Source organism: Entelurus aequoreus, linkage group LG22 (genome assembly GCF_033978785.1).
Source record: "Entelurus aequoreus isolate RoL-2023_Sb linkage group LG22, RoL_Eaeq_v1.1, whole genome shotgun sequence".
Classification (NCBI taxonomy): domain Eukaryota; kingdom Metazoa; phylum Chordata; class Actinopteri; order Syngnathiformes; family Syngnathidae; genus Entelurus; species Entelurus aequoreus.
The window spans coordinates 26328537-26352791 of record NC_084752.1 but is presented as its reverse complement, the minus strand read 5'-3'; the positions used below and the strand labels follow the sequence as shown (position 1 = coordinate 26352791).

General features: G+C 41.0%; 1 protein-coding gene and 25 non-coding genes across 26 annotated transcripts; all 26 read right to left on the bottom strand.

Annotated features, from left to right (window-relative positions):
• Nucleotides 1-4491: 4491 nt before the first annotated feature.
• On the bottom strand, nucleotides 4492-6581 carry LOC133639251 (uncharacterized). The gene is made up of 3 exons (XM_062032434.1): nucleotides 5900-6581; nucleotides 5718-5834; nucleotides 4492-5581 (listed from the first exon to the last, which is right to left on the bottom strand). The coding sequence occupies exons 1-3, from the start codon at nucleotides 6453-6455 to the stop codon at nucleotides 5277-5279; spliced, it is 978 nt and encodes a 325-aa protein (XP_061888418.1). The 5' UTR covers nucleotides 6456-6581; the 3' UTR covers nucleotides 4492-5276.
• Nucleotides 6582-9204: 2623 nt separating this feature from the next.
• On the bottom strand, nucleotides 9205-9317 carry LOC133640169 (U5 spliceosomal RNA). Its single transcript, XR_009824072.1, has one exon. It is a non-coding gene; the product is annotated as a U5 spliceosomal RNA (small nuclear RNA).
• Nucleotides 9318-9739: 422 nt separating this feature from the next.
• On the bottom strand, nucleotides 9740-9953 carry LOC133640168 (small nucleolar RNA U3). Its single transcript, XR_009824071.1, has one exon. It is a non-coding gene; the product is annotated as a small nucleolar RNA U3 (small nucleolar RNA).
• Nucleotides 9954-10315: 362 nt separating this feature from the next.
• On the bottom strand, nucleotides 10316-10426 carry LOC133640083 (U5 spliceosomal RNA). Its single transcript, XR_009823988.1, has one exon. It is a non-coding gene; the product is annotated as a U5 spliceosomal RNA (small nuclear RNA).
• Nucleotides 10427-10848: 422 nt separating this feature from the next.
• LOC133640009 (small nucleolar RNA U3) lies at nucleotides 10849-11062 on the bottom strand. The gene has a single exon (XR_009823927.1). It is a non-coding gene; the product is annotated as a small nucleolar RNA U3 (small nucleolar RNA).
• A 361-nt stretch (nucleotides 11063-11423) lies between these two features.
• Nucleotides 11424-11534, bottom strand: LOC133640082 (U5 spliceosomal RNA). Its single transcript, XR_009823987.1, has one exon. It is a non-coding gene; the product is annotated as a U5 spliceosomal RNA (small nuclear RNA).
• A 422-nt stretch (nucleotides 11535-11956) lies between these two features.
• Nucleotides 11957-12170, bottom strand: LOC133639974 (small nucleolar RNA U3). The gene has a single exon (XR_009823894.1). It is a non-coding gene; the product is annotated as a small nucleolar RNA U3 (small nucleolar RNA).
• A 361-nt stretch (nucleotides 12171-12531) lies between these two features.
• On the bottom strand, nucleotides 12532-12642 carry LOC133640081 (U5 spliceosomal RNA). Its single transcript, XR_009823986.1, has one exon. It is a non-coding gene; the product is annotated as a U5 spliceosomal RNA (small nuclear RNA).
• A 422-nt stretch (nucleotides 12643-13064) lies between these two features.
• LOC133640157 (small nucleolar RNA U3) lies at nucleotides 13065-13278 on the bottom strand. The gene has a single exon (XR_009824060.1). It is a non-coding gene; the product is annotated as a small nucleolar RNA U3 (small nucleolar RNA).
• Nucleotides 13279-13642: 364 nt separating this feature from the next.
• LOC133640151 (U5 spliceosomal RNA) lies at nucleotides 13643-13753 on the bottom strand. Its single transcript, XR_009824054.1, has one exon. It is a non-coding gene; the product is annotated as a U5 spliceosomal RNA (small nuclear RNA).
• Nucleotides 13754-14175: 422 nt separating this feature from the next.
• Nucleotides 14176-14389, bottom strand: LOC133640008 (small nucleolar RNA U3). The gene has a single exon (XR_009823926.1). It is a non-coding gene; the product is annotated as a small nucleolar RNA U3 (small nucleolar RNA).
• Nucleotides 14390-14751: 362 nt separating this feature from the next.
• LOC133640125 (U5 spliceosomal RNA) lies at nucleotides 14752-14862 on the bottom strand. Its single transcript, XR_009824029.1, has one exon. It is a non-coding gene; the product is annotated as a U5 spliceosomal RNA (small nuclear RNA).
• A 417-nt stretch (nucleotides 14863-15279) lies between these two features.
• Nucleotides 15280-15493, bottom strand: LOC133639962 (small nucleolar RNA U3). The gene has a single exon (XR_009823882.1). It is a non-coding gene; the product is annotated as a small nucleolar RNA U3 (small nucleolar RNA).
• Nucleotides 15494-15857: 364 nt separating this feature from the next.
• On the bottom strand, nucleotides 15858-15968 carry LOC133640080 (U5 spliceosomal RNA). Its single transcript, XR_009823985.1, has one exon. It is a non-coding gene; the product is annotated as a U5 spliceosomal RNA (small nuclear RNA).
• Nucleotides 15969-16386: 418 nt separating this feature from the next.
• On the bottom strand, nucleotides 16387-16600 carry LOC133639966 (small nucleolar RNA U3). Its single transcript, XR_009823886.1, has one exon. It is a non-coding gene; the product is annotated as a small nucleolar RNA U3 (small nucleolar RNA).
• A 361-nt stretch (nucleotides 16601-16961) lies between these two features.
• LOC133640047 (U5 spliceosomal RNA) lies at nucleotides 16962-17072 on the bottom strand. Its single transcript, XR_009823954.1, has one exon. It is a non-coding gene; the product is annotated as a U5 spliceosomal RNA (small nuclear RNA).
• A 422-nt stretch (nucleotides 17073-17494) lies between these two features.
• LOC133639961 (small nucleolar RNA U3) lies at nucleotides 17495-17708 on the bottom strand. The gene has a single exon (XR_009823881.1). It is a non-coding gene; the product is annotated as a small nucleolar RNA U3 (small nucleolar RNA).
• A 362-nt stretch (nucleotides 17709-18070) lies between these two features.
• Nucleotides 18071-18181, bottom strand: LOC133640124 (U5 spliceosomal RNA). The gene has a single exon (XR_009824028.1). It is a non-coding gene; the product is annotated as a U5 spliceosomal RNA (small nuclear RNA).
• Nucleotides 18182-18598: 417 nt separating this feature from the next.
• LOC133640211 (small nucleolar RNA U3) lies at nucleotides 18599-18812 on the bottom strand. Its single transcript, XR_009824114.1, has one exon. It is a non-coding gene; the product is annotated as a small nucleolar RNA U3 (small nucleolar RNA).
• Nucleotides 18813-19174: 362 nt separating this feature from the next.
• LOC133640079 (U5 spliceosomal RNA) lies at nucleotides 19175-19285 on the bottom strand. Its single transcript, XR_009823984.1, has one exon. It is a non-coding gene; the product is annotated as a U5 spliceosomal RNA (small nuclear RNA).
• A 424-nt stretch (nucleotides 19286-19709) lies between these two features.
• LOC133639963 (small nucleolar RNA U3) lies at nucleotides 19710-19923 on the bottom strand. Its single transcript, XR_009823883.1, has one exon. It is a non-coding gene; the product is annotated as a small nucleolar RNA U3 (small nucleolar RNA).
• A 737-nt stretch (nucleotides 19924-20660) lies between these two features.
• On the bottom strand, nucleotides 20661-20771 carry LOC133640054 (U5 spliceosomal RNA). Its single transcript, XR_009823961.1, has one exon. It is a non-coding gene; the product is annotated as a U5 spliceosomal RNA (small nuclear RNA).
• Nucleotides 20772-21195: 424 nt separating this feature from the next.
• Nucleotides 21196-21409, bottom strand: LOC133639970 (small nucleolar RNA U3). Its single transcript, XR_009823890.1, has one exon. It is a non-coding gene; the product is annotated as a small nucleolar RNA U3 (small nucleolar RNA).
• A 361-nt stretch (nucleotides 21410-21770) lies between these two features.
• LOC133640078 (U5 spliceosomal RNA) lies at nucleotides 21771-21881 on the bottom strand. The gene has a single exon (XR_009823983.1). It is a non-coding gene; the product is annotated as a U5 spliceosomal RNA (small nuclear RNA).
• Nucleotides 21882-22303: 422 nt separating this feature from the next.
• Nucleotides 22304-22517, bottom strand: LOC133640216 (small nucleolar RNA U3). Its single transcript, XR_009824119.1, has one exon. It is a non-coding gene; the product is annotated as a small nucleolar RNA U3 (small nucleolar RNA).
• Nucleotides 22518-22879: 362 nt separating this feature from the next.
• On the bottom strand, nucleotides 22880-22990 carry LOC133640166 (U5 spliceosomal RNA). The gene has a single exon (XR_009824069.1). It is a non-coding gene; the product is annotated as a U5 spliceosomal RNA (small nuclear RNA).
• Nucleotides 22991-24255: the final 1265 nt, after the last annotated feature.

The window sequence follows — 24255 nt, the reverse complement described above, 5'->3', positions numbered from 1 at the left end:
GTATAGTATCATACTTGTTTTTGGAATGTCATATTGTAGTACTTCTTTTATCACTGACCACACGTCATACCAATATTTTTCAATATTGGGACAGTTCCAGAACACATGTTCGTGGTCAGCGTCCATATTTCCACATAGCCTCCAACATGGTTGTTTCTTTGCTGCGACTCTTCCGCTTATTTTTGGAGTTATAAAGTATCTAGTCATGTTTTTCCAGCAAAACTCCCTCCATACCCTAGAACTCGTGGCCGTGCACTGCGTTTTACAAATATTATACCAGTCCTTTTCAGTGATCTGCTCCCCAAATCCTCTTTCCCATTTCTCTTTAATGTACATGGTTGAAGTCCCCTTGCTTGTCATCAATCCCTGGTAAACAGCTGAGATCACTCTACATTTTTTATTATTATAAGCTTGTACCATTATTCTAATTAGCGGGTTCATTGATGCCCTTTTAATTTTTTTAATATAGTAGTCCCTTATCTGTAAATACCGGAAGAACTCATGTTTGTCTAGATCATATGTCGCCCGTAGGTCTTCGAAACTCCTCATCTGCCCATCTTCCAACAGTGTGCACATTGCCGTCAAGCCTTTTCGTTCCCACTGTTTAAACCCATGATCTTCGAACCCAGGCTTGAAATTGGGATCACGTGTCAACCATCCTAGTATCTTTCTTTCATCCTCTAATTTGTATTTTTTTGAGATATTATTCCAAATTCCAATTGTAAATTTAGTAATCGGACTCAGTTCTGCCTCTACTCTCTTTTCTATTGTTTTATTTGCCAACAAGTTTTGGATAAGATCTCTCCCCTGGTCTAATTCAATTCCCTTCCATTTCGCTTCGTATTCTGGTCTACACCAGCATACTAGATACCGAAGTTGGGCTGCATGGAAATATTCTTTCAGATTTGGCAATGCCATTCCCCCTTTTACCTTGGGCAGCTGGAGAGTTTCGAACCTAATTCTGGGTCTTTTACCCCCCCATATGAATCTCGATATATTTTTATCCCACTCATCAAATTGTATTTGTGGTACTGCTACTGGTAGGGATTGAAACAAGTACAAGAGTCTCGGCAACACATTCATCTTGATTATTTCTATTCTTGAGCTTAAGTCCAGACACAGCACTGACCATCTCTCCAGATCCATTTTAAGCCTCAGATTTATCGACCCATAGTTGGCTTCATATAGTTTATCTCTTTCCTTTGTTATATTAACTCCCAAATATTTGACCATTTCCAGGTCCCAATTTAGTTTATACGTCTCTCTAATTTCTAATGAGGGGTTATAGTTTAACAATAATATTTGTGTTTTTGTGACATTTAACTTATACCCCGAATATCGTCCATAATCTTCGAGGGTTCTCATTAATCTAGGGAATGTTTCTTCTGGATCTCGGAGATAGATCAGTACATCGTCTGCAAAAAGCCCCACCTTGTGTTCATTATGTCTAATCTGTATACCTTTAATTTCCTTGTTTTCTCTAATCAGTTGGGCTAAAGGTTCTATAAATAATGCGAATAACGTCGGGGATAAACAGCAACCCTGCCTGGTAGACCTCTCCAATTTGAAGCTTTTCGAAAGACTTCCATTTATTTTGACTCTAGCTGATGGTTCTTGGTATAGTGACTTTATTATCTGTACTGATTTTTTGTTAAAGCCTAGTCTTTCCATTACTTTATACAGGTATAACCAATTTACACTGTCGAATGCTTTGTGAGCATCAACACTCACGAGCATAGCACTTGTTTTTGTCTTCTGTATTTCATCAACTAAATGTAAGGCTCTCCTTATGTTATCCTGAGTTTGTCTTTCCCTAATAAATCCAGTTTGGCAGTCCTCTATTAGATCCGACATAAAGTTTTCAAACCTTTTTGAAATAATAGATGTATACAACTTGTAGTCCACATTCAGTAGCGAAATAGGTCTATAATTGTTACAGTCTTCTTTATCTTTACCTTCTTTATGTATTACTGATATAATCGCTTCTTTCCATGAGGGGGGAATTTTTCCTTTTTTAAGGGTGTAATTAAAGGAGGTCTGTAATAAGGGAATCAACTCTTCTTTAAATGTCTTGTAAAATTCGGCACTAAAGCCATCTGTCCCCGGGGATTTGTTATTTTTGGTCCTTTGTATTGCTTCTTCAATTTCCCCAATTGTTATATTAGCGTTTAGCATCTTGTTTTGGCTAACTCCCAATGAAGGCAGGTCCAATGAATTTAAGAGAAGTTCCATTTCCTCCTCTCTTGCCGCAACTGGTTGTGTATATAGTGTTCGATAATAATTTTCAAATACGTTTTCAATCGCTTCTGGATCGTATAATAGGTTGTTGGTCTTGGGGTCCCTTATTTTGTGAATATTATTTAATGTTTGTTGTTTTTTCAGTCTCCTAGCTAACATCTTTGTTGCTTTAGAGCCTCCCTCGTAGTATGTTTGTTTCACAAACCTGGTCTTTTTTTCGACCTCATCCATAAGCATTTCGTTTACTTTTTTTCTCATGTCTTTAATCTGATCCATTATCTCAGAGGTTCCCACTGTTTTATGTTGTTGTTCCAAATCTTTCAATTTTCCGATTCGTTTTTGATATAATTCTAATCTTGCCTTTTTCATAAAAGATGTTTGAGCTATCAACTTCCCCCTTAAGACCGCCTTCAGAGCATCCCATAAAATTGTCGGCTCCACCTCCCCGTTATCATTCTCTTCTAAATATGAGGTTATATCTTTTTTTGTTGATTCTATCACACTTTCACTATTCAGGATGCCCACATTCAATCTCCATAACGTGTTTTTCTTCCTACTATTTAGATGAATTGTCAAGTATATGGCACTATGGTCTGAGAGATCCGTTACTCCTATGTTGCACTCCTTCACTCTGTGTATTTCTTCTTTGTTCATCAGATACATATCTATTCTACTGTACATTTGATGTGGTGCTGAGTAATGAGTATAGTCCTTCTCCAACGGGTGTAGTTCTCTCCATATGTCTATTATTCCCAATTCCTTCATCATTATGTTCACATATTTGCTAATGTGTTCCTTACTTCTAATCGTGCTTGTCGTGTCTAAGTTATAATTCAAAGTCAGATTAATGTCACCTCCACACAGCCAAACCCCCTCTGCTTCTTTGTTAATAACATCAAATATTTTCTCATACGTGGATTTACCGCTATCTGGGGGGACATAGACATTAATTAACGTTACTGTTTGGTTTTCCAATTTCCCTTTCACTATTATATATCTCCCCTCTTTATCACATATTTCCTTGATTAATTCAAATTTAACTGAGTTCGATATTAATATGGCGACACCCCTCCTATTACTCTGTTTTAAGAATGTACTGTAAAATGTATTGTTGTACCCGAGTTTCCTGAATTTTTCATGTTCCTGTTTAGATAAGTGCGTTTCCTGTAAATATATTACCTGCATCTTTTCCTTTTTGAATTTAGCCAAGACTTTGCTTCTCTTAATCGGATTGTTTAACCCATTAACATTCAATGACACCACCCTTACTTCATTACTTTGCATAAAGGTTTTCCTTTCGTACTTTTTCTGTCTTCCCTGTATCACGTCTGTTGCATGTTTCAGTTAAATTTTTTTGAATAATGAAGAAAATAAAAATAAAAATAAAACAAGAAACAAAAGATGACCCCCAAGGTACAGAGGCTCGCTCGCGTGATCCTCTCCAATCCTCAACCTGGCTAGCTTTAACCATTTCCTATCTCTATCGCACAGCGAGCGACTCTCCTCTACACAGGTCCCTCAACCATAACATTGTGAGTTAGAATAAAAGAAAAGATAAACAAAAACCCCTAAGAGGGTATATAGGAGAAAAGTCAATGTTCCAATAAGAAAACAAAAAGTATCAATATCCACGGTTCATGATTCTATATCAAAGTTAAATCTCTGGGATTATATCTATATCAGGACAGAGAGCATATTCCTAGTTATACTACCTAGTAACCAGTGTTCTTTTTTGAACATGAGAGACAAAAAAACAAAACAGAGAAAAACCGGTAATATATATGCGGACCTATATGTGCACATACATGTAAATACATATACGCACTCACCCACAACCACGCATATATTCACTTGAAAAAAGGAATGTGGTAGTATTCATTTCGCATATCAAACTACTTCCATTGCACCAGGGTACGTATAGACCTGTCTCCCGAGCGCCCCAACGGGCGCCACCGCAGCACCACAACACTAAACCGGCTGTCGACCCAGCTACGGCAGCACCCACCACAGCGCCCCGGAGACAAGCCCACCGGGAACGAGGACAGGGGAGCCCCTCTACGCTAGCATGTCCAGTGTAAAACAAAGTCAACAACTTATCCATAATATTGATGTATATATAGATCGGTCTCATCCTCAACATATATGCAGTACAACTGAGTAATAAAATAGAAAATAATAAAAAATATAAACAAATAGAAAAATATAGAGGGAGAGAGGGAAATAGGTGGTGAAAGCAGAGATAACAATCGAGCTGAGACGAAGGGGAAATGCCTTCCAAATCCCTCTTTTAGTACACAAGAGTATGAAAAGATATTCAAGTTGAACCCTGTACAGATCAGGTTCCATAATGTTTTGTCGCCTGTATGATATCCAATGTTCAACCAATTTAGTCCCTTAAATATTATACATTCTCCCTTATACCGTCATCTTTCCTCTCTCCCTCCGTGGAAAATATAAATAAAAAAGGTTTACAGTAAAATACATAAAGGATCATTACAAACATGTAGTGCTTCTAAATGTTTATCAGATACCCACGTAAAATCCCATTCACACATACATATGCATACAAAAACATGCGAACTTGCCCACATTCCCACAAAAGCACCCACACACGATCCATGTCCTGATGTGGATACTCACGCACGCACCCACACACATATGTATGAATGGATACACACACACGCACACACCCACACACACACACACCCACATACACACACACACACACAAACAGAACAAAACAAAAAAAAAGGTTTGTATTCTATCTGATTCCAGATCTAATATCTTATAGAATGAGAGTTCAAACATAGACTAAACCAATAAACCATACCAGCGTTTCCCTTATTTCCCCTGACCATCCCCCTCCCCCCCGTGAGTCCCAAGTTCTTGCAAAAGTCCAAAAGAAAGTAAATCTCTGTCCGTTTCCCATCAGTCTATTCCCTTCAATGTGTCCATTTCCTTGGCAGGCAACCGTGGATGTGTCTATTTACATAAGTGTCAGTTGTAGTGGTGTTCTTACCCCATTTCTCGGATCAATGCTACTCAGTACCGTCATTCTCGTCCAGAGCCCCCATGTTGTCTCCGGACTCGCTGCCGCTGCCGCCGTCTTCTTCTTCGCCGTCGTTCACCTCGTCGTTATATTCTCCTTCCACGCTGATGCCTCCCATCGCCTCGTCCTCTCCTCCCGGACCGTTCTTCCCGTGCGTTCCATCCTCTTCGTTGCCTAGTCCAGCGCCGTTCTCCTCCTCTCTCTCCCGGCCGGTGTCGCCTCTCTCCTGGGTGGTGGCGCGCCCTCTTCTCGCTGGTTTGGTAGTTGTGTTTCTCTCCATGTCCGGGAGTCTGGCTATACGCCGGTCATAGAATCGTTGTGCTTCATCAGCGGTCTTGAATGCATGCGTTTTGTTTTTAAATTCCACCTTTAAAACAGCTGGAAAGACGAGGCGGAATCGGACATTCTTCTTCCACATTTGAGCTTTTACCTTGGTGAATGTGGCACGAAGTTTCACAGTAGCTGGCGCATAATCTGGATAGAGCATAATTTTCTGTCCCTTCCATTGTAGCAGGCTCCTGTCTGCCCGTAGTGCACGCATCTTGTCCTGAAAGTAATGGAAGCGGACAATCATCACTCTAGGCCTCGGGTTGGGCCCCGGATTTTCTTTACCGATCCTGTGCGCTCTGTCTAGTATGGGTGGCTCGGTGAACACGTCCCCAAGTACTGTGGCAAAAAAGTTTTGCATGAATTGAACACAGTCGTTCCTTTCCCCAGGACTCGGTAGTACGTTCGTGACGCGCAGGTTGCAGCGTCTAGACCTGTTAGAGGCGTCTTCCATGCGTTCGTTCAGTGACTCGTTCTGGGTCAAGAGCTGCTCACATATAGCCTCAAGAGCGGTGACTCGTTCAGTTAGCTGCGTTGCGTTTTCTTCCAAGTCGACGATCCTTTTGCCTTGATCCTCCACAATTATCTTCACTTCATCCATGGTCCTCTTCAGCGGAGCTATTATATTCTCCATTGATGCGGTCATGAGTCGGTGTAGGCTCTCCATTTCTGGGGGTAGGCTGGCTGCGGTCATGCTACCAGCATTAGCCTCTTTAGCAGCTACAGAGCTACTAGCTGGAGAGGCTAAGCTAGTCCCACTGTTTGTAGTGGTAGTTTTACTATGCCGAGTAAAGTGCGCCTTTATCCCCTGCTGTGGAGTTTTGCCGCCCCGCGAAGCCATAGTGTGCCTATAATCACTTATGTTCTCCTTTCAACTCGAATTTCCTCACAATATGTGGTTTTTATACAATTTGAGTGTCAAATTCACGGAGAGTCGCTCGGACGCGTCCTCCCTCCTTCACATCTTAACCGGAAGTTCACCCAATATAATACCCTCCTCTCCAATGTTTACCCCACTATGTACTTCTTGGAATTTTTTCACACACATGCTGGCTTTTTGACTGTCATTTGTAGCAACCACCCCCCCTTCTTCTAGGACTGGGATGCTTCTCCCCTTGACAATCCCTGACATTCGCCGGATCACTGCCCACACCTCCCCTACTGGTGTGTCCTCCCCCAGCCTTCCGCAGTAATTCCTCCAACACTCTCTTTTGGCCGTTTTAATAACCCTCCTGGCCTTGGCTCTTAACCGCTTGTATTCTATAGCATTTTCCTGCACTGGGTACCTCCTTAGCACACTATAGGCTTTATTTCTTTCCCTCACTGCCTCATCGCACATTTTATTCCACCATGGCACAGCCTTACGTTTTACAGCTTTTTTCCTTGGGATGCAGCGGTTCATGTTATCACTTAACATACTGCACAGAGTATCATTCCACTCGTCAACTGTTCCGTCCTCTATCACACTGTCTATTCCCTCTATGCACCCCTCAACAAATTCAGCCCATTTTGCTTTATTATAGTTTAGTGGCCTCGGCCTAGTGTCTTCCTCCACTAGCAAGGGCTGGCCAAATCCCACCACTATTGGGAAATGGTCACTTCCCATAGGGGTTTCTTCCATGGTTTCCCACTTCCCTTTCCAAGCCAATTCTGGGGAAGCTATAGTTAAATCAATGCATGATACCCTCCCTGTTCTGATGTCAAACCTGGTTGGCCTCCCATCATCTAAACACACCAAACCATGCTTGTCCATCAGTTCCTCTATCACTTCCCCATTCCTATCCCTGTCTCTGCTTCCCCAGAGTGGATTGTGTGAATTAAAATCTCCCGCCCATATCACTGGAGTTCCCACCTCCTCTGCTACTTTATCCAATTCATCTATTCTAAGTGGCAGGCATGGGTTATAGAAGTTAACAATATTCATCCTCCCTTGCTCCCCCCACACCCTCACTGCCAAACACTCCAGTGTGGTTGTTAACGCCACCTGCTGGTATTGCACCCCTGCCCTAACAAATATTGCACATCCCCCCCCTGTCCCTTCTTTACGATCTTTCCGCAAACACTCATAGCCTGGTACAACAAAATCTAGGCACGGCTTTAGCCATGTTTCTTGTACACAGATCAAATCAGGCTTATCCTCACCAGTATGCACATTCTTTTTTAGCTCTTGACCATTGGCAACTAAACTCCTTGCATTCCACTGCAGGATACTGAACATGAAAATGATCTTACTGATCATGTTCATCCCATGTTGCATCCATCTCATTTCCCTCTGTCTCACTCTGCTGTGGCTTAGGAGCCTTTACTTGACTATCTTTCATGTACCTATGTAGTTCTGTGGGATCATACGCTCCCAGTCCCAAAAACCTTCCCGCCGCCTCAACCACTGCCCTCATGATGTCTGACCTGCTAAGGTCCTTGCCCTGCTTAGGAGGCCTAGTGGCGTACACCACGTCAACCATAAATGCCAATAGACTCTCTTTTTTCACCACAATTGAATCATCTGGTACGGAGGGGGTGTGGCAACTGGTGGAAGGGCCAGGGCTCTGGGAGCATGAACCCACAAACACAGACACATTTTCACTTTTTCCCTCTACCTTCTTAAGTGCCTCTGCATAAGAAATCTTATGCTGCTCTTTAACATCTTGGACACGCTTTGCCTTCTCAAAGTGTAGGCATCCCCGAAAGGACGCCATGTGCGTGCCCCCACAATTGCAGCATTTAGTGTCAGTAACATCGCATTCTAATAGATCATGTTCCCCCCCGCATTTTGTGCACCTTTGACTGCCGCGGCATGAGGCGGCTACATGGCCAAATCTTTGACACTTAAAGCATCTAAGCGGGGGCCGCTCATACTTTTTCACTTGAAAAGACAAACATCCAATGAAAACTCTGGGTGGCAGACTATCGCCATCAAACGTTAGTAACACAGGAGCATTTGGGTTCCCGTCACTCCGTGCTTTAAATCTCTTTACTTCCTTCACATTTCCTCCCTTGATTTGCTCCTTTATTTCATTCTCAGTTATATCAGCACTAACACCATATATAACTCCCTTGATTCCCTCAATTCTGTTTGAGACGTACAATTCAATGCTCTGCCCAGCTATTTTCTTAACCGCAGCTGCTTTCTTCTGCGTTTCGGCACTCTTGCACAACACCATAAGCATTCCGTTTGCTAAGATTCTTGCTTCAACATCGCCTACTGACTTCAGCGACTCCGCAATCTTCAGAGGATTGACTGATCTGAACCCTCCCACTCCTTTCGGATCCTTCACTTTAAACACTACTTTAAACTCGGTGCTGTCAGTTTTCCTCATTTTCCCTCCCGACTGTTCTCCTTCTGCTGTAGCACCTCGTTTAGTCCCAGTTTTAAGCCCCCCTTCCCCTCCCCTGGCCGTAGCCATGTACAACGTCCCCCTACTTGTCCTCCTCCAACAATGCAGCCTTCAGCAATAATCAAAGAAAGATAAACCGTGTTAATAACGGCAAAGGCACAGTCAGTGAAAGAATTCAACTTGCGTCCGCTCTCTGACAGTCCTGTCAAACCGGCGTCCGACGTCACTTCCTCCTCCGACCCGCCCCCAAAGACAAGCCCTGCTTCACAGGGCATTAAAGAATTTAGTTATACTCTTGTTGTTCCTCCCTACAGAAATCTTTAGTAAAAGGCGAAAGATTTATGCGACTTGAAGAGAAACAAGAGTGATCTACAAGCTGAATGTACTTTGACCGACCCCATTCCCGGCCACACCAAGGTAACACACGGTTTCAAGGTGACACTTTAGTTAACCAACAACTGATGGTATCCAGTCACATTCCCAAGCAATGCTGCAGCACCTTACAAATGTCCACAGATTTTAGTCAAGTATCATCTCGCCTTGGTTTAACGGGCAAAACGGGTTCTGGTACTTAGCCAAAACACGATAGGCATCAGTTTAATTAGTTTTTCTTCCATTTCCAAATATTCAAGTTATGGGTGTTTAAGTGCCATGCGGTCGTACAATTTGTTTCCACTGTTCATTGGAAGACTAGTCTCCCCATACCCAACTGAGAATGCTTTAATCAAAGAGTCACATTTTAGCAATAAGCCATACATCTTTGAAGACTTTCTTATTAAAGATGTAGGTAACCACTCTGAACATATTCCCTCCATCAAAACCTCATTAAGAAGCAAAGAACAATCATCAATGACAAAGAACACATGACAGAATCATTGTTCCATGTCAGCTTCATGTTCAGGAAGAAACATCTAATCTCATCATCATGGTTAGCAAGACCTTCACTGTAGAAACACATTTCTCAAGACAATATCTTTAGAAATGATCCCTGAAAGTATAGTCTTAACGTTCTAACAATTGCTGAGAGGAAGTCATCTGCAAGACTACTGTTTTCACTCACAGGGTGCATTTTGTTGACTTACAACACATTTTACGGTTTCAAATTTAGAAAAACCAAGACAGTTCAAATTAATTTACTTTCCCCCGATGAAATCAAGTGGATTGTAACAAGTTCAAAAAGAAAAGCACTGGTCAATTGACTGGGGACCTGAATATTGGCAGGGAAATTCCAAGTTTTAAATGAGACCGGATCCATCCATTACCGCATGTTCACCACTGGCTGCAACCTTGGTATTGTTGAAACCACACACTAAACATTGCAACAGTCAACCACCGCTCATTATGTATTGTTTTCACAGGAAAGAGAAGCCCTGCTTCACAGGGCATTAAAAAATTTAGTAAGCCTCTTGTTGTTCCTCCCCACGGAAATCTTTAGTAAAAGGCGAAAGATTTATGCGACTTGAAGAGAAACAAGAGTGATCTACAGGCTGAATGTACTTTGGCCGACCCCATTCCCGGCCACACCAAGGTAACACACGGTTTCAAGGTGACGCTACTTAACCAACAACTGATGGTATCCAGTCACATTCCCAAGCAATGCTGCAGCACCTTACAAATGTCCACGGATTTTAGTCAAGTATCATCTCACCTTGGTTTAACGGGCAAAACGGGTTCTGGTACTTAGCCAAAACACGATAGGCATCAGTTTAATTAGTTTTTCTTCCATTTCCAAATATTCAAGTTATGGGTGTTTAAGTGCCATGCGGTCGTACGATTTGTTTCCACTGTTCATTGGAAGACTAGTCTCCTCATATCTAACTGAGAATGCTTTAATCAAAGAGTAATATTTTAGTAATAAGCCATACATCTTTGAAGACTTTCTTATTGAAGATGTAGGTAACCACTTTGAACATATTCCCTCCATCAAAACCTCATTAAGAAGCAAAGAACAATCACCAATGACAAAGAACACATGACAGAATCATTGTTCCATGTCAGCTTCATGTTCAGGAAGAAACATCTAATCTCATCATCATGGTTAGCAAGACCTTCACTTTAGAAACACATTTCTCAAGACAATATCTTTAGAAATGATCCCTGAAAGTATAGTCTTAACGTTCTAACAATTGCTGAGAGGAAGTCATTTGCAAGACTACTGTTTTCACTCACAGGGTGTATTTTGTTGATGTACAACACATTTTACGGTTTCAAATTTAGAAAAACCAAGACAGTTCAAATTAATTAACTTGCCCCCGATGAAATCAAGTGGATTGTAACAAGTTAAAAAAGAAAAGCACTGGTCAATTGACTGAGGACCTGAATATTGGCAGGGAAATTCCAAGTTTTAAATGAGACCGGATCCATCCATTACCGCATGTTCACCACTGGCTGTAACTTTGGTATTGTTGAAACCACACACTAAACATTGCAACAGTCAACCACCGCTCATTGTTATTGTTTTCACAGGAAAGAGAAGCCCTGCTTCACAGGGCATTAAAAAATTTAGTAAGCCTCTTGTTGTTCCTCCCCACGGAAATCTTTAGTAAAAGGCGAAAGATTTATGCGACTTGAAGAGAAACAAGAGTGATCTACAGGCTGAATGTACTTTGGCCGACCCCATTCCCGGCCACACCAAGGTAACACACGGTTTCAAGGTGACACTACTTAACCAACAACTGATGGTATCCAGTCACATTCCCAAGCAATGCTGCAGCACCTTACAAATGTCCACAGATTTTAGTCAAGTATCATCTCGCCTTGGTTTAACGAGCAAAACGGGTTCTGGTACTTAGCCAAAACACGATAGGCATCAGTTTAATTAGTTTTTCTTCCATTTCCAAATATTCAAGTTATGGGTGTTTAAGTGCCATGCGGTCGTACGATTTGTTTCCACTGTTCATTGGAAGACTAGTCTCCTCATATCCAACTGAGAATGCTTTAATCAAAGAGTCACATTTTAGCAATAAGCCATACATCTTTGAAGACTTTCTTATTAAAGATGTAGGTAACCACTCTGAACATATTCCCTCCATCAAAACCTCATTAAGAAGCAAAGAACAATCGTCAATGACAAAGAACACATGACAGAATCATTGTTCTATGTCAGCTTCATGTTCAGGAAGAAACATCTAATCTCATCATCATGGCTAGCAAGACCTTCACTTTAGAAACACATTTCTCAAGACAATATCTTTAGAAATGATCCCTGAAAGTATAGTCTTAACATTCTAACAATTGCTGAGAGGAAGTCATTTGCAAGACTACTGTTTTCACTCACAGGGTGCATTTTGTTGATGTACAACACATTTTACGTTTTCAAATTTAGAAAAACCAAGACAGTTCAAATTAATTAACTTTCCCCCGATGAAATCAAGTGGATTGTAACAAGTTCAAAAAGAAAAGCACTGGTCAATTGACTGAGGACCTGAATATTGGCAGGGAAATTCCAAGTTTTAAATGAGACCGGATCCATCCATTACCGCATGTTCACCACTGGCTGTAACCTTGGTATTGTTGCAACCACACACTAAACATTGCAACAGTCAACCACCGCTCATTGTTATTGTTTTCACAGGAAAGAGAAGCCCTGCTTCACAGGGCATTAAAAAATTTAGTAAGCCTCTTGTTGTTCCTCCCCACGGAAATCTTTAGTAAAAGGCGAAAGATTTATGCGACTTGAAGAGAAACAAGAGTGATATACAGGCTGAATGTACGTTGGCCGACCCCATTCCCGGCCACACCAAGGTAACACACGGTTTCAAGGTGACGCTACTTAACCAACAACTGATGGTATCCAGTCACATTCCCAAGCAATGCTGCAGCACCTTACAAATGTCCACGGATTTTAGTCAAGTATCATCTCACCTTGGTTTAACGGGCAAAACGGGTTCTGGTACTTAGCCAAAACACGATAGGCATCAGTTTAATTAGTTTTTCTTCCATTTCCAAATATTCAAGTTATGGGTGTTTAAGTGCCATGCGGTCGTACGATTTGTTTCCACTGTTCATTGGAAGACTAGTCTCCTCATATCTAACTGAGAATGCTTTAATCAAAGAGTAATATTTTAGTAATAAGCCATACATCTTTGAAGACTTTCTTATTAAAGATGTAGGTAACCACTCTGAACATATTCCCTCCATCAAAACCTCATTAAGAAGCAAAGAACAATCATCAATGACAAAGAACACATGACAGAATCATTGTTCCATGTCAGCTTCATGTTCAGGAAGAAACATCTAATCTCATCATCATGGTTAGCAAGACCTTCACTGTAGAAACACATTTCTCAAGACAATATCTTTAGAAATGATCCCTGAAAGTATAGTCTTAACGTTCTAACAATTGCTGAGAGGAAGTCATCTGCAAGACTACTGTTTTCACTCACAGGGTGCATTTTGTTGACTTACAACACATTTTACGGTTTCAAATTTAGAAAAACCAAGACAGTTCAAATTAATTTACTTTCCCCCGATGAAATCAAGTGGATTGTAACAAGTTCAAAAAGAAAAGCACTGGTCAATTGACTGAGGACCTGAATATTGGCAGGGAAATTCCAAGTTTTAAATGAGACCGGATCCAACCATTACCACATGTTCACCACTGGCTGTAAAACCTTGGTATTTTTGCAACCGCACACTACACATTGCAACAGTCTACCACCGCTCATTATGTATTGTTTTCACAGGAAAGAGAAGCCCTGCTTCACAGGGCATTAAAAAATTTAGTAAGCCTCTTGTTGTTCCTCCCCACGGAAAACTTTAGTAAAAGGCGAAAGATTTATGCGACTTGAAGAGAAACAAGAGTGATCTACAGGCTGAATGTACTTTGGCCGACCCCATTCCCGGCCACACCAAGGTAACACACGCTTTCAAGGTGACACTACTTAACCAACAACTGATGGTATCCAGTCACATTCCCAAGCAATGCTGCAGCACCTTACAAATGTCCACAGATTTTAGTCAAGTATCATCTCGCCTTGGTTTAACGGGCAAAACGGGTTCTGGTACTTAGCCAAAACACGATAGGCATCAGTTTAATTTGTTTTTCTTCCATTTCCAAATATTCAAGTTATGGGTGTTTAAGTGCCATGCGGTCGTACGATTTGTTTCCACTGTTCATTGGAAGACTAGTCTCCTCATATCCAACTGAGAATGCTTTAATCAAAGAGTCACATTTTAGCAATAAGCCATACATCTTTGAAGACTTTCTTATTAAAGATGTAGGTAACCACTCTGAACATATTCCCTCCATCAAAACCTCATTAAGAAGCAAAGAACAATCATCAATGACAAAGAACACATGACAGAATCATTGTTCCATGTCAGCTTCATGTTCAGGAAGAAACATCTAATCTCATCATCATGGTTAGCAAGACCTTCACTGTAGAAACACATTTCTCAAGACACTATCTTTAGAAATGATCCCTGAAAGTATAGTCTTAACGTTCTAACAATTGCTGAGAGGAAGTCATCTGCAAGACTACTGTTTTCACTCACAGGGTGCATTTTGTTGACTTACAACACATTTTACGGTTTCAAATTTAGAAAAACCAAGACAGTTCAAATTAATTTACTTTCCCCCGATGAAATCAAGTGGATTGTAACAAGTTCAAAAAGAAAAGCACTGGTCAATTGACTGGGGACCTGAATATTGGCAGGGAAATTCCAAGTTTTAAATGAGACCGGATCCATCCATTACCACATGTTCACCACTGGCTGTCACCTTGGTATTGTCGCAACCGCACACTAAACATTGCAACAGTCAACCACCGCTCATTATGTATTGTTTTCACAGGAAAGAGAAGCCCTGCTTCACAGGGCATTAAAAAATTTAGTAAGCCTCTTGCTGTTCCTCCCCACGGAAATCTTTAGTAAAAGGCGAAAGATTTATGCGACTTGAAGAGAAACAAGAGTGATCTACAGGCTGAATGTACTTTGGCCGACCCCATTCCCGGCCACACCAAGGTAACACACGGTTTCAAGGTGACACTACTTAACCAACAACTGTATCCAGTCACATTCCCAAGCAATGCTGCAGCACCTACAAATGTCCACGGAATTTAGTCAAGTATCATCTCGCCTTGGTTTAACGGGCAAAACGGGTTCTGGTACTTAGCCAAAACACGATAGGCATCAGTTTAATTAGTTTTTCTTCCATTTCCAAATATTCAAGTTATGGGTGTTTAAGTGCCATGCGGTCGTACGATTTGTTTCCACTGTTCATTGGAAGACTAGTCTCCGCATATCCAACTGAGAATGCTTTAATCAAAGTGTAACATTTTAGCAATAAGCCATACATCTTTGAAGACTTTCTTATTAAAGATGTAGGTAACCACTCTGAACATATTCCCTCCATCAAAACCTCATTAAGAAGCAAAGAACAATCATCAATGACAAAGAACACATGACAGAATCATTGTTCCATGTCAGCTTCATGTTCAGGAAGAAACATCTAATCTCATCATCATGGCTAGCAAGACCTTCACTGTAGAAACACATTTCTCAAGACAATATCTTTAGAAATGATCCCTGAAAGTATAGTCTTAACGTTCTAACAATTGCTGAGAGGAAGTCATCTGCAAGACTACTGTTTTCACTCACAGGGTGCATTTTGTTGACTTACAACACATTTTACGGTTTCAAATTTAGAAAAACCAAGACAGTTAGAATTAATTTACTTTCCCCCGATGAAATCAAGTGGATTGTAACAAGTTCAAAAAGAAAAGCACTGGTCAATTGACTGAGGACCTGAATATTGGCAGGGAAATTCCAAGTTTTAAATGAGACCGGATCCAACCATTACCACATGTTCACCACTGGCTGTAAAACCTTGGTATTTTTGCAACCGCACACTACACATTGCAACAGTCTACCACCGCTCATTATGTATGGTTTTCACAGGAAAGAGAAGCCCTGCTTCACAGGGCATTAAAAAATTTAGTAAGCCTCTTGTTGTTCCTCCCCACGGAAATCTTTAGTAAAAGGCGAAAGATTTATGCGACTTGAAGAGAAACAAGAGTGATCTACAGGCTGAATGTACTTTGGCCGACCCCATTCCCGGCCACACCAAGGTAACACACGGTTTCAAGGTGACACTACTTAACCAACAACTGTATCCAGTCACATTCCCAAGCAATGCTGCAGCACCTTACAAATGTCCACGGAATTTAGTCAAGTATCATCTCGCCTTGGTTTAACGGGCAAAACGGGTTCTGGTACTTAGCCAAAACACGATAGGCATCAGTTTAATTAGTTTTTCTTCCATTTCCAAATATTCAAGTTATGGGTGTTTAAGTGCCATGCGGTCGTACGATTTGTTTCCACTGTTCATTGGAAGACTAGTCTCCTCATATCCAACTGAGAATGCTTTAATCAAAGAGTAACATTTTAGCAATAAGCCATACATCTTTGAAGACTTTCTTATTAAAGATGTAGGTAACCACTCTGAACATATTCCCTCCATCAAAACCTCATTAAGAAGCAAAGAACAATCATCAATGACAAAGAACACATGACAGAATCATTGTTCCATGTCAGCTTCATGTTCAGGAAGAAACATCTAATCTCATCATCATGGTTAGCAAGACCTTCACTGTAGAAACACATTTCTCAAGACAATATCTTTAGGAATGATCCCTGAAAGTACAGTCTTAACGTTCTAACAATTGCTGAGAGGAAGTCATTTGCAAGACTACTGTTTTCACTCACAGGGTGCATTTTGTTGATGTACAACACATTTTACGGTTTCAAATTTAGAAAAACCAAGACAGTTCAAATTAATTAACTTTCCCCCGATGAAATCAAGTGGATTGTAACAAGTTCAAAAAGAAAAGCACTGGTCAATTGACTGAGGACCTGAATATTGGCAGGGAAATTCCAAGTTTTAAATGAGACCGGATCCATCCATTACCGCATGTTCACCACTGGCTGTAACCTTGGTATTGCTGAAACCGCACACTAAACATTGCAACAGTCAACCACCGCTCATAGTTATTGTTTTCACAGGAAAGAGAAGCCCTGCTTCACAGGGCATTAAAAAATTTAGTAAGCCTCTTGTTGTTCCTCCCCACGGAAATCTTTAGTAAAAGGCGAAAGATTTATGCGATTTGAAGAGAAACAAGAGTGATCTACAGGCTGAATGTACTTTGGCCGACCCCATTCCCGGCCACACCAAGGTAACACACGGTTTCAAGGTGACACTACTTAACCAACAACTGATGGTATCCAGTCACATTCCCAAGCAATGCTGCAGCACCTTACAAATGTCCACAGATTTTAGTCAAGTATCATCTCGCCTTGGTTTAACGGGCAAAACGGGTTCTGGTACTTAGCCAAAACGCGATAGGCATCAGTTTAATTTGTTTTTCTTCCATTTCCAAATATTCAAGTTATGGGTGTTTAAGTGCCATGCGGTCGTACGATTTGTTTCCACTGTTCATTGGAAGACTAGTCTCCTCATATCCAACTGAGAATGCCTTAATCAAAGAGTCACATTTTAGCAATAAGCCATACATCTTTGAAGACTTTCTTATTAAAGATGTAGGTAACCACTCTGAACATATTCCCTCCATCAAAACCTCATTAAGAAGCAAAGAACAATCATCAATGACAAAGAACACATGACAGAATCATTGTTCCATGTCAGCTTCATGTTCAGGAAGAAACATCTAATCTCATCATCATGGCTAGCAAGACCTTCACTGTAGAAACACATTTCTCAAGACAATATCTTTAGAAATGATCCCTGAAAGTATAGTCTTAACGTTCTAACAATTGCTGAGAGGAAGTCATCTGCAAGACTACTGTTTTCACTCACAGGGTGCATTTTGTTGACTTACAACACATTTTACGGTTTCAAATTTAGAAAAACCAAGACAGTTCAAATTAATTTACTTTCCCCCGATGAAATCAAGTGGATTGTAACAAGTTCAAAAAGAAAAGCACTGGTCAATTGACTGAGGACCTGAATATTGGCAGGGAAATTCCAAGTTTTAAATGAGACCGGATCCATCCATTACCACATGTTCACCACTGGCTGTCACCTTGGTATTGTCGCAACCGCACACTAAACATTGCAACAGTCAACCACCGCTCATTATGTATTGTTTTCACAGGAAAGAGAAGCCCTGCTTCACAGGGCATTAAAAAATTTAGTAAGCCTCTTGCTGTTCCTCCCCACGGAAATCTTTAGTAAAAGGCGAAAGATTTATGCGACTTGAAGAGAAACAAGAGTGATCTACAGGCTGAATGTACTTTGGCCGACCCCATTCCCGGCCACACCAAGGTAACACACGGTTTCAAGGTGACACTACTTAACCAACAACTGTATCCAGTCACATTCCCAAGCAATGCTGCAGCACCTACAAATGTCCACGGAATTTAGTCAAGTATCATCTCGCCTTGGTTTAACGGGCAAAACGGGTTCTGGTACTTAGCCAAAACACGATAGGCATCAGTTTAATTAGTTTTTCTTCCATTTCCAAATATTCAAGTTATGGGTGTTTAAGTGCCATGCGGTCGTACGATTTGTTTCCACTGTTCATTGGAAGACTAGTCTCCTCATATCCAACTGAGAATGCTTTAATCAAAGTGTAACATTTTAGCAATAAGCCATACATCTTTGAAGACTTTCTTATTAAAGATGTAGGTAACCACTCTGAACATATTCCCTCCATCAAAACCTCATTAAGAAGCAAAGAACAATCATCAATGACAAAGAACACATGACAGAATCATTGTTCCATGTCAGCTTCATGTTCAGGAAGAAACATCTAATCTCATCATCATGGTTAGCAAGACCTTCACTTTAGAAACACATTCCTCAAGACAATATCTTTAGAAATGATCCCTGAAAGTATAGTCTTAAAGTTCTAACAATTGCTGAGAGGAAGTCATTTGCAAGACTACTGTTTTCACTCACAGGGTGCATTTTGTTGATGTACAACATATTTTACGGTTTCAAATTTAGAAAAACCAAGACAGTACAAATTAATTTACTTTCCCCCGATGAAATCAAGTGGATTGTAACAAGTTCAAAAAGAAAAGCACTGGTCAATTGACTGAGGACCTGAATATTGGCAGGGAAATTCCAAGTTTTAAATGAGACCGGATCCAACCATTACCACATGTTCACCACTGGCTGTAACCTTGGTATTGTTGCAACCACACACTAAACATTGCAACAGCCAACCCCCGCTCATTATGTATTGTTTTCACAGGAAAGAGAAGCCCTGCTTCACAGGGCATTAAAAAATTTAGTAAGCCTCTTGTTGTTCCTCCCCACGGAAATCTTTAGTAAAAGGCGAAAGATTTATGCGACTTGAAGAGAAACAAGAGTGATCTACAGGCTGAATGTACTTAGGCCGACCCCATTCCCGGCCACACCAAGGTAACACACGGTTTCAAGGTGACACTTTACTTAACCAACAACTGATGGTATCCAGTCACATTCCCAAGCAATGCTGCAGCACCTTACAAATGTCCACGGATTTTAGTCAATTATCATCTCGCCTTGGTTTAATGGGCACAACGGGTTCTGGTACTTAGCCAAAACACGATAGGCATCAGTTTAATTAGTTTTTCTTCCATTTCCAAATATACAAGTTATGGGTGTTTAAGTGCCATGCGGTCGAACGATTTGTTTCCACTGTTCATTGGAAGACTAGTCTCCTCATATCCAACTGAGAATGCTTTAATCAAAGAGTAACATTTTAGCAATAAGCCATACGTCTTTGAAGACTTTCTTATTAAAGATGTAGGTAACCACTCTGAACATATTCCCTCCATCAAAACCTCATTAAGAAGCAAAGAACAATCATCAATGACAAAGAACACATGACAGAATCATTGTTCCATGTCAGCTTCATGTTCAGGAAGAAACATCTAATCTCATCATCATGGTTAGCAAGACCTTCACTTTAGAAACACATTCCTCAAGACAATATCTTTAGAAATGATCCCTGAAAGTACAGTCTTAATGTTCTAACAATTGCTGAGAGGAAGTCATTTGCAAGACTACTGTTTTCACTCACAGGGTGCATTTTGTTGATGTACAACACATTTTACGGTTTCAAATTTAGAAAAACCAAGACAGTTCAAAGGCAGCACGGTGGTACAGGGGTTAGTGCATGTGCCTCACAATACGAAGGTCCTGAGTAGTCCTGGGTTCAATCCCGGGCTCTGGATCTTTCTGTGTGGAGTTTGCATGTTCTCCCCGTGACTGCGTGGGTTCCCTCCGGGTACTCCGGCTTCCTCCCACCTCCAAAGACATGCACCTGGGGATAGGTTGATTGGCAACACTAAATTGGCCCTAGTGTGTGAATGTTGTCTGTCTATCTGTGTTGGCCCTGCGATGAGGTGGCGACTTGTCCAGGGTGTACCCCGCCTTCCGCCCGATTGGAGCTGAGATAGGCTCCAGCGCCCCCCGCGACACCAAAGGGAATAAGCGGTAGAAAATGGATGGAAGACAGTTCAAATTAATTAACTTTCCCCCGATGAAATCAAGTGGATTGTAACAAGTTCAAAAAGAAAAGCACTGGTCTATTGACTGAGCACCTGAATATTGGCAGGGAAATTCCAAGTTTTAAATGAGACCGGATCCATCCATTACCGCATGTTCACCACTGGCTGTAACCTTGGTATTGTTGCAACCACACACTAAACATTGCAACAGTCAACCACTGCTCATTGTTATTGTTTTCACAGGAAAGAGAAGCCCTGCTTCACAGGGCATTAAAAAATTTATTAAGCCTCTTGTTGTTCCTCCCCACGGAAATCTTTAGTAAAAGGCGAAAGATTTATGCGACTTGAAGAGAAACAAGAGTGATCTACAGGCTGAATGTACTTTGGCCGACCCCATTCCCGGCCACACCAAGGTAACACACGGTTTCAAGGTGACACTTTACTTAACCAACAACTGATGGTATCCAGTCACATTCCCAAGCAATGCTGCAGCACCTTACAAATGTCCACAGATTTTAGTCAATTATCATCTCGCCTTGGTTTAATGGGCACAACGGGTTCTGGTACTTAGCCAAAACACGATAGGCATCAGTTTAATTAGTTTTTCTTCCATTTCCAAATATACAAGTTATGGGTGTTTAAGTGCCATGCGGTCGAACGATTTGTTTCCACTGTTCATTGGAAGACTAGTCTCCTCATATCCAACTGAGAATGCTTTAATCAAAGAGTAACATTTTATCAATAAGCCATACATCTTTGAAGACTTTCTTATTAAAGATGTAGGTAACCACTCTGAACATATTCCCTCCATCAAAACCTCATTAAGAAGCAAAGAACAATCATCAATGACAAAGAACACATGACAGAATCATTGTTCCATGTCAGCTTCATGTTCAGGAAGAAACATCTAATCTCATCATCATGGTTAGCAAGACCTTCACTTTAGAAACACATTTCTCAAGACAATATCTTTAGAAATGATCTCTGAAAGTATAGTCTTAACGTTCTAACAATTGCTGAGAGGAAGTCATTTGCAAGACTACTGTTTTCACTCACAGGGTGCATTTTGTTGATGTACAACACATTTTACGGTTTCAAATTTAGAAAAACCAAGACAGTACAAATTAATTTACTTTCCCCCGATGAAATCAAGTGGATTGTAACAAGTTCAAAAAGAAAAGCACTGGTCAATTGACTGAGGACCTGAATATTGGCAGGGAAATTCCAAGTTTTAAATGAGACCGGATCCAACCATTACCACATGTTCACCACTGGCTGTAACCTTGGTATTGTTGCAACCACACACTAAACATTGCAACAGTCAACCACCGCTCATTGTTATTGTTTTCACAGGAAAGAAAAGCCCTGCTTCACAGGGCATTAAAAAATTTAGTAAGCCTCTTGTTGTTCCTCCCCACGGAAATCTTTAGTAAAAGGCGAAAGATTTATGCGACTTGAAGAGAAACAAGAGTAATCTACAGGCTGAATGTACTTTGGCCGACCCCATTCCCGGCCACACCAAGGTAACACACGGTTTCAAGGTGACGCTACTTAACCAACAACTGATGGTATCCAGTCACATTCCCAAGCAATGCTGCAGCACCTTACAAATGTCCACGGATTTTAGTCAAGTATCATCTCGCCTTGGTTTAACGGGCAAAACGGGTTCTGGTACTTAGCCAAAACACGATAGGCATCAGTTTAATTAGTTTTTCTTCCATTTCCAAATATTCAAGTTATGGGTGTTTAAGTGCCATGCGGTCGTACGATTTGTTTCCACTGTTCATTGGAAGACTAGTCTCCTCATATCCAACTGAGAATGCTTTAATCAAAGAGTAACATTTTAGCAATAAGCCATACATCTTTGAAGACTTTCTTATTAAAGATGTAGGTAACCACTCTGAACATATTCCCTCCATCAAAACCTCATTAAGAAGCAAAGAACAATCATCAATGACAAAGAACACATGACAGAATCATTGTTCCATGTCAGCTTCATGTTCAGGAAGAAACATCTAATCTCATCATCATGGTTAGCAAGACCTTCACTTTAGAAACACATTTCTCAAGACAATATCTTTAGAAATGATCCCTGAAAGTACAGTCTTAAAGTTCTAACAATTGCTGAGAGGAAGTCATTTGCAAGACTACTGTTTTCACTCACAGGGTGCATTTTGTTGATGTACAACACATTTTACGGTTTCAAATTTAGAAAAACCAAGACAGTTCAAATTAATTAACTTCCCCCCGATGAAATCAAGTGGATTGTAACAAGTTCAAAAAGAAAAGCACTGGTCAATTGACTGAGAACCTGAATATTGGCAGGGAAATTCCAAGTTTTAAATGAGACCGGATCCATCCATTACCGCATGTTCACCACTGGCTGTAACCTTGGTATTGTTGCAACCACACACTAAACATTGCAACAGTCAACCACTACTCATTGTGTATTGTTTTCACAGGAAAGAGAAGCAATGCTTCACAGGGCATTAAAAAATTGAGTAAGCCTCTTGTTGTTCCTCCCCACGGAAATCTTTAGTAAAAGGCGAAAGATTTATGCGACTTGAAGAGAAACAAGAGTGATCTACAGGCTGAATGTACTTTGGCCGACCCCATTCCCGGCCACACCAAGGTAACACACGGTTTCAAGGTGACACTACTTAACCCACAACTGATGGTATCCAGTCACATTCCCAAGCAATGCTGCAGCACCTTACAAATGTCCACGGATTTTAGTCAAGTATAATCTCGCCTTGGTTTAACGGGCAAAACGGGTTCTGGGGCCGTACTTATCAAGCTTCTTAGAGTGCCATTTTACACTTAAGTCCTGAAAATTTGCTAAATTTAGTCCTACTCTCAAACTTAAGAATAAAAGCTTTTTATCAACGTTCTTAAGTCTAAGAATCACTCCTACTCTCCACGATATTTAAGAGACCTTCAGAGGTGTCTTAAGTGGTTAGGAGTTGCCAGCAGGGGATGGCACTGAGGCGAGAGACGTGCGCGAACGTTCATCTTTGTTTGATGACGAGCAGCTGATGAAACGGTATCGTTTAGACAGAGCAGGTATTATTTTTGTCACAGATTTAATAATTTTCGATTCCTTGTTGATTTCTGCATGTGGCTGCAGTGGACTAGATATAGAGCCACCCACACCAGTTTCAAATTAGTTGCCTAATTAATGAATTGGAAAGAAATTTTTATGAGAGTAGCGTATGTGTGTGGCACACACATACGCTAGGTTACAGCATGTGAGGTGAGTGACGTCAGTGAGTGTGTGGGCGAGAGAATAGGGGGAGCGGTATTGTGAGTGCGAGCGGGGACTAGTTTGTTTTGTGTTGGATTGGCTGTGTGGAAGCAATCAATAAAGCAAGATTTGCAACTAATCGCCGGACTCATCATTCACTCTAAAGTCGTCCGCTGTGGAGACCCACTGCCGGGTAAAGTGAAGGGTGTTGCCCCGAGCATACATCCTGGAGAAGTGTCTCCCCTGCCTCTTTGTTACGGTCTGGGAGCAGGAAGCAGGAAAGGTGCAACAAAAAGGAAACATTTATTTTTGATTCATTGCCAATATTGTTTGTTTGTTTTGTATTATTTTGTAGTTTATTGTCAAAATATACACTCCCATTGTCCACTTAAATATTTCTAAGATATTTCTTTATTCTTAGACAAGGGATTCCCTTCCGTGATTGGTCATTTCTATGGACACAGAAATGACGTCACCTAAAATTCCGTTTACGGCACATAGTAATGTCGTAATTCAGCTCTGAGTGTGACACTTAAGATTCAGTCCTACACTTCGCTGAAAGTGTGAGTAAGACGCTTGATAACTAACTTTTAAGTGCAGCT